Genomic DNA, 12,778 nt, shown 5'->3' with positions numbered 1-12,778 from the left:
ATCTTACTTATCTCATCGCACCTTCAGTGTCACAACTCCACTTCCTCCTCTCCAACTCCTCTTATTGTTGGGGTCCCCCAAGGTTCTGTCCTTGGACCTCTACTATTCTCGATCTACACGTCCTCCCTGGGTAAGCCATTTATATGCTGATGACACCCAAATCTCTCTCTGCCCCTCAGCTCACCCCATCAATCTCCTCACGCATCACTGATCTACTAAAAGACGCATCACCATGGATGTCAAACCACTTCCTCAAACTTAATCCATCTAAAACCGAGCTCTTAATATTTCCTCCCCCACGTGCCCCTTCGACCTGACTTCTCTGTCAAGATCAATGGCACATCTATCAGTCCGTCCCCACATGCCAGGGTGCTAGGGATAACCTCATGCCGCGTACACACGATCGGAATTACGGCCAGAAAAAGACAGATGAGAGCTTTTCATCGGAAAACGCGACCGCGTGTATGCTCCAAACGGAATTTAGCTGTTTGAATTTCCGCCAGCCAAAAATTGATAGAAAGTTTTTCTGTCGGGAAAATTGAAAACATGCCATCGGTAATTCCGATCGTGTGTATGCAATTCCGACACGCCAAAAATCATGCATGCTCAGATTCAACTACGAGACTATTGAACTTCCTTTTTCTAGTCACGTTGTACGTCACTGCGTTATAAACGATCGGAATTTGATGTGACCGTGTGTAGGCAAGACAGCTTGAGCCGAATTCCGTCGGGAAAACCATCAGAGCTTTTCCCGACGAGAAGTCCGATCGTGTGTACGCGGCATTAGACTCCGAACTGTCCTTTAAGGCCCACATAAAAGCCCTGTCCAAATCATGCCGCCTTAGCCTCCGCAACATTTCAAGAATACGCCCCTTTTTGACTAATGACACCACCAAGCTTCTAATTCACTCCCTGGTCATCTCTCGCCTCGACTACTGCAACTCCCTCCTCATTGGATTACCTTTACATAGACTATCACCCCTTCAGTCCATAATGAATGCCGCTGCCAGACTCATCCACTTTACCAGCCATTCAGTGTCCCCCACCCCTCTCTGCCAATCCGTCCACTGGCTTCCACTCACCCAACGAATAAAATTCAAAGTACCAACAATAATTTACAAAGCCATACATAACTCTGCCGCTAGTTACATCACCAACCTAGTCCCAAAATACCAACCAGGCCGCTCTCTTTGGTCATCCCAAGACCTCCTGCTCTCTAGCTCCATTGTCACCTCCTCCCATGCTCGCCTCCAGGATTTCCCCAGAGCTTCTCCCATCCTTTGGAACTCCCTACCCCAAATCTGTCCGACTGAGGAGTTCTTCCACCGGCAGCTAGGAGAGTCTCACAGCTCCGGCAGTGATGATGCCAGTCTGGTTTCACCAATGTCACTCAATGGAGAGAACTCATTGGGATGCTCCAGCCCAGGATCGGCCTTCCCTGGCACTTCCCCCTCTACCCTTCCTGACTGTCACCCATCTACTCTTTGCTAGTGCCTGCACCTCTGTCTCCACCCGTCTCTGTGCTGGCCCCTGCCGTGTACGTTCCTGGCTCTCCTTTAGTATCTCCCGGGAGAGCGCTCCGAGTGTATAGTTGATAAAATTACTGTGTTTTAATAAATCCCGTGTTACAATCAATTAAGTGCCCCATTATATGCGTTTTTTTTTTAATATGCAGCTTCGTACCTAATTTCTCAGTGTGTGTACAATACATGCCGCTCATGTGACTGCCCAGCCCACCTCTCATGTCTCTCCTGACGTCAGCGGGGAATTCTCAGCCCCGCCCACCTCTCTTCTGCTACAGTCAGCGGACGGGGCTGAGAACTGCTCCGCTGACCTCAGGAGAGACATGAGATGTGAGAGTAGAGAGACGGGCTGGGCAGTCACATGAGCGGCATGTATTGTATATACACACACACACACAGAAATGAGGTATGAAGCTGCATATTTTTATATTTTTTAAAAAGCACATACAGCGGGGCCCTTGATTGTAACATGGGATTTATTAAAACACAGTAATTTTAAGAGTAAATGGAGCACAAATGTGTTTGTACGCTTACACTTCATACATGCTCTGTGCTGACAGTTCCCTGGCTTCCCCTTTGCAAATTCCACTGTGTTAACTCCTAGTGTGCGGGAAGGTGCAAACAGGACAGACAGGGAACTGTCAGCACAGAGATGGTACAGGGAACTTCACAGGGCTGTTTGTCAGCTGTGGATTCTAATCCCTCCTGACCCCCCAGCAGCAGTGTGTGTGAATGTCTGTACCCTGTAGTGCACTTTAAGGGAGTGAGGTTATTTTTAATTCAAAACGAAGTTTGTCAATTGTTTATTAAAAGTCAGCAGCTACAAAAAAAAAAAAAAAAAAAGTATCTTCTGACTTTTAACCACTTCAGCCCCGGACCAATTAACAGCCTAAGGACCAGAGGTCTTTTTACAATTTCGCACTGCACTGCTTTAACTGGTAATTGCGCGGTCATGCAATGTTGTACCCAAACGATTTTTGTGTCCTTTTCTTCCCACAAATAGAGCTTTCTTTTGGTGGTATTTGATTGCCTCTGCGATTTTTATTTTTTGCGATATAAATGGAAAAAGACCGAAAATTTTGATAAAAAAAATATATATTTTCTACTTTTTGTTATAAGAAAAATCAAATAAACTCAATTTTAGTCATACATTTAGGGCAAAATGTATTCAGCCACATGTCTTTAGTAAAAAAAAATGTCAATAAGTGTATATTTTTTGGTTTGCGCAAAAGTTATAGCGTCTACAAACTAGAGTACATTTTCTCTGCGCTTGGGTGGGCTGGGCGGAGGGGCAAAACGCAGGTGCTAGCAGGTATCTGGGCTGATCCCGCTAACAATGCGTTTTTTTGGAACCCTAAACTGCTGGGGACGCTAGTATAGATCTGATCAGATCAGATATTGATCTGTTCAGATTCTATACCACTACGGGAGGTTTATGCTTTGCGCGTGGGTGTTAGTGGTACTGGCACTAACCTAACCTGCCTGGGGCAATGCAGACCCTGACCCTAAAACCTAATTGATATCACCCGCCGGGTGATCAGGGGGTTAAACCTTTATTGGGTAATAAATGGTGGGTGCTCTGATGCTATAAAAAGCAAACTAACCAGAGTCACCCGTAACACTTATACGGTGATCACTCGTGAAGGGGTTAACTAGGGGCAATCAAGGGGTTCAAATTTTTATTAGGTAGTATACGGGGGTCCCTGGCGCTATATAAAAACCTGACGGGGAACTTAAATAACTAACTGGCTAACCAGCGTCACCAGTGACACTTATACAGTGATCGCTGGCAAAAGGGTTAACTAGGGGCAATCAGGGGGTTAAAACCAGTATTGGGTAGTATATGGGGGTACCTAGCGCTATAAAAACCTGGCGGTGAACCTAAAAAAAATAACTAGCTACCTAGCGACACTAATGCAGCGATCAGAAAAATGATCGCTTAGTGACACTGGCAAAAGGGGGCGAAAGGGTTAACTCTAAGGGCAATTAGGGGGTTAAATCTTTATTGGGGGGTGGTAGCGGGCTACCCTGGACCTAACACTAACTGCCCTGACAGTTTTTACTTTTACAACAGTGACCAGTAAATAAATGATCCCTGCAATCAGTGACACTGTGACTGGGGGGGGGGGGGGGGGGTGTTAGTTAGTGTCAGTGTAGTGTTTGGTGCAGACTTACTGTGTCCTCTCCTAGTAGTCCGGTCAATAAGACCGCCCCGAGGAGAATGACATCACTTCCTCCCTGCCTATGTATAGAATACACAGTGGGAGGAAGCTTCTCATTCGCCAGGAGCGATCGAGAGGGGATGGCCAGAAACCAACGGCCATCCCCTCATCCCGGATCGCTCCTGAAGCGAACCGGACCGCCGCATCCAGCGGGAGGGGGTCCGATCGGACCCCCCACCCGCTGGAAGCCAAGCACGTACATGTACGTGCTTGTGCCTGTACATGCCATTGCAATGACGTACATTGGCATGCGGCGGTCCTTAAGTGGTTAATAAAGACACTCACCTGTCCCACAATCCAGTGACGTGGCCACCCAAACCCTCCATTCTATCCCCCCACCTGTCCACGGCGCTGGCAATACTACTTTGGGCATCCAGCTGTGACAGCTTGCAGCTTCACAGCTGGGTGCGCATGTCTCACTGCGCTGTCCTGCATAGCTGGGCAATCTTCTGGGACCTGTGATGTGTCCCAGAAGATTGCAGGGAGGAAGGGCCGTCTAGGCGGCCCAAGCGGAAGCTCATAAGTAATCGTGATGCACTGCGAAATCGAATCGTAATTGAACCGAATTGTGAGACCAGCACCTCTAGTTCCAATATCTAAAAAATAAACTTCAGCTCTGCTGCTTACCGCCAGCAAAGTTTTTCCTTTCCTCCCCACACACCAGCACCCCTGAGAACACTCCGCGTAGGCTGTGCAGAAAGACTCCCTGGCACCAGCCAATCCGCACACCCTGTGGCCCACCCCTCTCCGTGTGCGGCACTGGAAACAAACAGGAAGGTGAGAATAGTGCAGCCCACACAGCATGCCTCACACACAAACACACGTGTCAAATCCCCACAACCCGGGAGCCCCAAAACAGACACGCATCCCCCAAAACCACACAGAAAGCCACCCCACCCACCAGCACAGCAACAGAATGAGACAACCGCCTGACCCCCCAAATCAAATATTTTATTTAAAAATAAATAAATAATAGAAATATATATATATATATATATCTCTTAGCTTCAAAGAAAATTATTCAAGTCCTGGTATAAATATGTAAAAGCACTGCAATAAAATAATCAGAACCACAACAAAGCTCTCAAAAGGACAGCAGGAAAAAGGAAACATTTTCCATCTAGCTTGCATGATTTCACAAGATACAATAAGAGGCATATATACTTCCCATCATATAAATCACTATACACCTATATACGGTTTGCTGGGTATTGTGCCTTACCTGGAACTCATTGACAAACTGCGCCATGACAAACTCGTGTCTCTCACTAGCAGCTGGCTCAGATAGGAGGTCAGGTAAGTGTTTTGGAGCGTGGACTTTCCTCTGTGAGTTCATTCCATTCACATGATCATCAAATCCAACATTACCAGGGAGTTGAAAGCGCTGATCCTGGGGGCCAAAAGGTCCCATGACCTCATCTGGCCATACTGTCCTGGGAACTGGGGAGAGAACACAAGAAAAGTCATATGCAAACACAGGATCAACTCCATACAGGCAAAGATGAAACCCACACAAGAGAGCTGCTTTACCTGCCTAACCATTTGTATTTCCAGCCATTCAGTACTGGGATTTACTCAGCACAGACAGAAAGAGGACACCACCCAGATATAACCCCCACCCCATCCCTTCCCCCACACTAACCCTCCACGTGTCAGCTTGATTAGCATATCTGACACTGAATGCTGCCCTGCCAGTCTGAGTAGAGGGGGTTGCAACTGAAGTCAAGGTACATACAAAATGAACGCAGCCAAGTATTTAGAAGGCCTAGTTTACACTTCAAAACATGGCTTTGTTAATGCTCTCAATGCCAGTCAAAGCTCTTGTCAATAAAAATAAAATAGTTAGCTTACAGTCCTGTTGATGAAAAACTTAAAGTGGGATTCCGCTCTTTTTTTATTTTTTTCTTACCTGTCTCACTGGTGGGTGAGTGCTAGCTTCGATTGGCATCCACGTCTGGCGTTTATTTGACCCCCGGCGCGACGAATCTTTTCTTCAGGATGACTTATAAAAACCTACTCTGGCATTTTCCATTTTAACTGTGGGCGTCTGAAGCCCACAGGCATTTACTTCCTGGTATATGATGACGTCTGGCTCCCAGCATGCTCCGCTCCATCTTGCACATGCTCAGTGAGAGCAGTGACAAGGAAAGAAAAACTCCAGGAAGTTCCCGCCCCGTTGTCAAGGCAACGAAAACCACACAGCACAGAGAACAAAGAATGAATGAAAACAAACCCACAGAAGCAATCACTTGTTTGCTTGCTACCTCGTGTGTAATGGCAGATACAGCTGCCTGCCCACTTTAAAAATGGGAAATTCGTACACGCCCTCGTCACGTGACCGGCGTCCGAACGAAATCTCGCGAGATTTCGCAATTTCAATGTCCCCCATGGATTCTTGGGAAATTTCCCAGGGACCATTGCGAGGACGATAGCCACCCCTACTCCCACGGGAGGAGAACCCGGAAGTCAGCTGAAACATCAGAAATAAAAGGTAATTAAATAATATTTTTTTTTTTCAGGGTTCGTTTAGGTAAGTATGCTAACTGTTGATTTTAATAACATGAACTTTCATTTTTAGGTACCAAACCACTTTAAGTACATCTGAAATGGGATTTTTAAGGCAATTTGAAAGTACAAATTATATATATATATATATATATATATATATATATATATATATATATATATATATATATATATATATATATATATATACACATACATACATACATACATACATACATACATATATATATATATATATACACACACACACATACATACATACACACACACACACACACATATATATATATATATATATATATATATATATATATATATATATATATATATATATATATATATATATATATATATATATATATATATATATATATATATATACACACACAAAAAAAGTTTTATTATTGCAAAAATAATCAACATAAATAGATGATGATAGATTATCTGGAATTAGTATGGATGGTTTAATCATATGTAGTGGGGTGTTGCCACTTTTAGATGATCGCAATGAAATATTCTGATACATCTACATGTGTTTTTCTTTGTCATGTTGCTGACAGGAAGTTGTTGAGAACTTTTTTTATGTTGATTATTTTTGCAATAATAAAACTTTTGTGTGTAATATAAATATATCTATCTATCCATCTATCTAGACAGATATATCTCTCTATATATATCTATTTGTACTTTCAAATTGCCTTAAAAATCCCATTTCAGCAGGTACTTCATTTTTTCATATACATAGGGATGATGGCAATTTACACGCCAAGGTGCACGAGTCTTTCAATTTATTCCAGCTTACAGTCCTGTTTACACCTTGTGTTTGCTTTGGCCGGTCTTCAAAAATATACCCCATGTCACTTTAGTGGTGCTTCAAAGCCTCCATAGAAGTCACAAAGCTCGTTTGAAGAAGCACTTGCGGCCTTTGAGAGGCTTTAATTCAGCTTCGCTTTGTTTTGGAGAAATTGCAGGAGCGAGATATCAACACACACAGGGTATCTGCCAAGCTTCAAAAGAGCATCACAGAAGCTTCATCGAAGCCCCACTGAAGCATCAAAAACACATAATAAAAAGCATGTTGAAGCGGTAGGAGCTTTAATGTGCATTGAAGCCAAAGCAAGTGTAAAGGCTAATTTACACTTGCTTCAAAACAAAGCTTTGGACACACTTTGTTAAAGCTCTCCAAGCGCCAGTCAAAGCTTCCGTCACAAAATAAAATGGTTAGCTTACAGTCCTGTTTACACCTTGCTTCTGCTTGGGGCTTCCATGAGGCTTCGTGGAGCTTCAAGCGAGCTTTGCCATAGACTTGCTTCTATGGAGGTTTGAAGACGCTTTGAAGCACCACTAAAGCGACATGGGGTATAATTTTGAGGCAAAGCCAAAAGCAAGGTGTAAACAGGACTGCGAGCTAACCATTTTATTTAGCGACAGGAGCTTTGACTGGCATTCAGAGAGATTTAACAAAGCCTGTCCGAAGCCTTGTTTTGAAGCAAGTGTAAACCAGCCCTAACTCTGATGCATAGACCTTGCACTAAAACTTCTACCAGTCTCCCCCTACATGCAGCTCACAGTGAGCGACAATAGAGGCAGTGATGTCCATCCAAAAAGCACTGGGCGGTCTAGGTGCGGCCAGCTACTGATTGACAAGAATCAGCAGTGACAATGTTGGTAGCCACACCCCCTGCAACATCTCATCACCCTGCTGTAGTGCAAGCTACATGGTTCTACTGTTACCCCTTTCATGACCAGCCCATTTTTTGCGATACGGCACTGCATTACTGTAACTGACAATTGCAACGCTGTACCCAAATAAAATTAATGTTCTCTTTTCCTCACAAATAGAGATTTTGGTGGTATTTGATCACCTCTGCGACTTATTTTTTGCACCATAAAACAAAATAAAAATTTTGAAAAACCCCAATATTTTTTTACTTTCTGCTATAAAAACACATCCAATACATTAAAAAAAAAAAAAAAAATCTAATTTCTTCATCAATTTAAGCCAATATGTATTCCGCTACATATTTTTGTAAAAGAAAAATCCTGATAAGCGCATATTGATTAGTTTGCACAAAAGTTATAGGTTCTTCAAACTATGGGATAGATTTTTGGACTTTTTATTTTTTTTACTAGTAATGGTGGTGATTAGCAATTATTTTTATTGCGACTGCAACAATTCAGTGGACAAATCTGACACCAAGTGACACTTTTTGGGGACCAGTGACACCAATACAGCGATCAGTGCTATTAAAAAAAAAAAAAAAAAAATGCACTGTCACGTTACTAATGACACTGGCTGGGAAGAGGTTAAACATGTTTCCTGGGAGTGCTTGCTAACTGTGTGGGGGATGCTTTCACTGGGAGAAGCAGAAACACAAGATCTCCATCTTCTTACAGAACGGCGATCTGCCTTGTTTACTTTGGCAGACTGCTGTTCTCTCTGCCTCAGGAACGATGGGCGTGTCCACCGGTCCTGCTGATTGGCTCCTGCTGTGTCCAATCATAGCAGGAGAGGGTCACCAATGCAGGTAAGCAATTTCATGCTGAAGGACGGCTCTGCTGCAGTAAATGTATGTGGGGCAGTCAGGAATCGGTTAAACAATAGCTATTCATGTAAAGAGGAACTTGTATGTGAGCACAAACTGAACATGCCATTTAATTCAATTTTAACCAATTCAGGTCTAGCCCTTTTCTGGCACTTTGTTTACATAGAACAATTTATTTTTTTTCTACAAAATTACTTAGAACCCCCAAACATATAGGTTATCTTTTTTTTTTTTTATAATTTTTTGGTCACACTGTGATCAGACCAATGTAATAGTAACATTGTACTGCTCTGGGGAAGTGGTCAGGTTTTTTTTTTCAGATTACAATTGCTTATAGCAGTGAATTACATTGCTATAAGTAAGCATTTTACTGAATGGAACTGAATCAGTCTGTTTTGATGTAATTAGCTGTGATTGGTCAAAACTAATCATAACATACAGATAGCCTGTGATTGGCCCTGTCTGTACCATGTGATCAAATTGACCAATTATAGCTAGCAACATAATTGTACACAATGGAGGGCATGAAAAGAAGCCATCCATTGTGTACAACTGTCATGGGACCTACTGTGATTTGTCTTGGTGGTCACATGGTACCAGCAGCAAGCCCATACTCTGAGCGGTCATTGGCTGTGTCCCATGGACATGGTCGGTGACAAATCCGCCACTGCATGGCCCCCGATTGCCACATCCCAACAGGACGTCAATAACATGGGCTGGCCGTCATTTGTCTATAGTCTAGGCCAGGGATGCTGGAGAGCAGACATGGACACAGCCCACTCTACTCTATGGGCCCTTCGATCTGATCCACCCAGACGGAAGGGGATGGATCCCCCTTTTTTTTTAGCCGATTGGATTAGGAGGTAGGTGGTGCACCTGCAGATCAGTTTGAAAGCAGCCCACTACCCACTGCAGAACAGATATGCCCATATTTGGTATTATGCCCATATAGTGATAGCGGCGCTATACAGGAAGCATCGGCTTATGCAGCTCTGCTCAGCAGCCACTTACTTTCTCTACCGCCGGCTTCATTTACAACACTGATGCTCTAGGATGACGGATCAGTGATCTGCGATCTGGGCTTGCCAACCAGCCATCCCAGAGCAGGAGGTTGCGGGCCACAGAGTGCTCTGCGGGCCACTGGTTGGGCACCCCTGGTCTAGGCGTGTAGTGGTTAAAAGCATTAGATCACACAAAGATTGGACTTTTCTAATGCTTTTGATTTTTTAAAAATGGCACCATTGACATCTAGTTAAACCAGAAGTGATGTTAGGTCATTACTTCCGGATTACCATAGCTGGGAGGCGACCCAGGCTTTGTTCGGCTCTCTGATCAGCGGGCGGAAGCGCCCGCTGGTTGCTCGATGTTCTGGCGAGACAGAAGAGCTTGAGAAAGCCACGGTAGGTGGCAGGACGTCCCCCCCTCCCCCCCCCCCCCCGCCTGCTGCTTGTGAAAGCAATCCAGCAGCTAGTTAGATGAAAGGTAAAAACATAATAAATGCACCTTTCTAATTACCCACATAAAGATGAGGCTTAACCATTTTGTGGCTACAGCACAGGCTGTCAGCATGAAGAAAAGAAGCAAGCTGTTAACCGGCTTCTGTTAGAGGAACATTGGTCCAAATTGGTGCCCACCAGTACTGCTAATCAGTGGCACCCATCAGTGCCCACTAATTAGAGCTGCACGATTCTGGCTAAAACGAGAATCACAATGTTTTCGCTTAGAAGATAGATCACGATTCTTGCGGCGTAACATCTTTCACATTAAAATAAAAAAAATTGGGCTAGCTTTACGGTTTCATTTTTTTATTCATTGAAGTGTATTTTTTCCCAAAAAACTGCGTTTGAAAGACAGCTGGGCAAATACAGTGTGACATAAAATATTGCAGCAATTGACATTTTATTCCCTAGGGTCTCTGCTATACATTTAATGAATATTTATGTATATGCTTTAAAGACTATCTATATATATATAGGGGGTTCCAAGTAATTTTCTATCAAAAAACATTAATTTTAACTTAAGAAGTGCAGGAAAAGATTTAGACTTTAAGTGGTTAAACTTCCTGCATTTACACCTTGTTTAACCACTTGCCGACCGCCGCACGGCGATGTACGTCGACAGAATGGCACGGGCAGGCACATGGCCGTACCTGTACGTCCCTGCCTTCCCGCGGGTGGGGGGCCCGATCGGGCCCCCCCGGTGCCTGCGGCGGTCGGTATTCGTTCGGGAGCGATCCGGGATGAGGGGGCGGCCATTCATTCATGGCCACCCCCTCGCGATCGCTCCCGACGAATGGAAATCCTTCGTGACATCACTTCCTCTCCTGTAATGTAAACACAGGAGAGGAAGTGATGTAATCTCACCTCCGTGTCGGTATTTTTCGTTCCGGCACCGAGGAGAGAGGATCGGTGAGTTGCACCAACACGACACTACACAGTAGAACATGCCAGGCACACTCACACCCCCCCCTTTACCCCCCGATCACCCCTGCCCCCCCCAGTCACAGTGACACCAATGCATTTTTTTTTTTTTTTTTCATTGGTGTCATTTGTGACTGTAATAACTGTTAGGGCAGTTAGGGTTAGCCCCCTTTAGTTCTAATGTACCCCCCTAACCCCCCCCAATAAAGGTTTAACCCCGTGATCACCCCCCGTCGCCAGTGTCACTAAGGCTGGGTTCACATTGCAGCGGTTTATGAGAACAGATGTGATTCGCACCGCACTGCAGTGCAAATCACATCCGATCTCTGCGATTCGAGTTCAGCCATTCGCCGCACCCGCCGCAAATTCGCACGGGACCCTTTTTTTGGTCCGTAGCAGAATCGGATCGCATGGGTGTTCACACCATGCGATCCGAGTTTGCAGATCGCACTGCGATATGCGAACTGATCTGGGGGTGTCATTAACATTTCACTGACACTCCCAGCAGTTCGCATAGGGCAGTGTGAACTGCCGCCGGGAGGCATGTGATGCGGGAACCCGCCGCGGATTCGTGGCATTCCCGCATCGCTCCAGTGTGAACCCAGCCTAATAAGCGATCGTTTTTCTGATCGCTGTATTAGTGTCACAGGTGACGCTAGTTAGGCAGGTATTTAGGTTCGCCGCAGCTTTTTATAGCGCCAGGGACCCCCATATACTACCGCATAAAGCCCCCTGATTGCCCCCTAGTTAACCCTTTCACCAGTGATCACCATATAACTGTTACAGGTGACGCTGGTTGGTTAGTTATTTTTTTATAGTTTCAGGGCACCCGCCATTTATTACCTAGTCTCACTAGTGTACCCCTAAATTTAAGGGTGTCTACTTTCCAAAATGGGGTCATTTGGGGGGGGTTTGTGCCATCTTGGCATTTTATGGCCTTCAAAACTGTAACGCCCTTAGAAAGCCTGAAGGCGGTGCTTGGTTTTCGGGGCCCCGTACGCAGCTAGGCTCCCAAAAAGTCCCACATATGTGGTATCCCCGTACTCAGGAGAAGCAGCAGAATTTATTTTGGGGTGTCATTTCACATATGCCCATGGCATGCGTGAGCAATATATCATTTAGTGAACAACTTTGTGAAAAAAAAAAAAGAAGTTTGTAATTTTCCCGCAACTTGTGGCAAAATATAAAATATTCCATGGACTCAACATGCCTCTCAGCAAATAGCTTGGGGTGTCTACTTTCTAAAATGGGGTCATTTGTGGGGGTTTTGTGCCATCTTGGCATTTTATGGCCTTCAAAACTGTAATAGGTAGTGAGGAGTGAAGTCAAATATTTACGCCCTTAGAAAACCTGAAGGCGGTTCTTGGCTTTCGGGGCCCCGTACGCGGCTAGGCTCCCAAAAAAATCCCACACATGTGGTATCCCCGTACTCAGGAGAAGAAGCAGAATTTATTTTGGGGTGTCATTTCACATATGCCCATGGCATGCGTGAGCAATATATCATTTAGTGACAACTTTGTGTAAAAAAGAAAAAAAAAAAT

At 44.6% G+C, this 12,778-nt stretch overlaps 1 protein-coding gene across 1 annotated transcript in view; it reads right to left on the bottom strand.

Annotated features, from left to right (window-relative positions):
• The window catches only part of MMADHC (metabolism of cobalamin associated D), a 48,959-nt gene that overhangs the window by 20,479 nt on the left and 15,702 nt on the right, over positions 1-12,778 (bottom strand). The window contains exon 4 of the mRNA XM_077447727.1: positions 4,968-5,185. Coding sequence (XP_077303853.1) covers positions 4,968-5,185 — 218 coding nt within the window. The remainder of the gene's footprint in view (positions 1-4,967; positions 5,186-12,778) is intronic.

This window comes from Lithobates pipiens, unplaced genomic scaffold (assembly GCF_037356315.1).
Source record: "Lithobates pipiens isolate NorthernLeopardFrog02 unplaced genomic scaffold, aLitPip1_a1.2 Scaffold_22, whole genome shotgun sequence".
NCBI lineage: Eukaryota > Metazoa > Chordata > Amphibia > Anura > Ranidae > Lithobates > Lithobates pipiens.
Note: the sequence above shows the minus strand (reverse complement) of the source record. Positions and strands in the feature narration are given on the sequence as shown.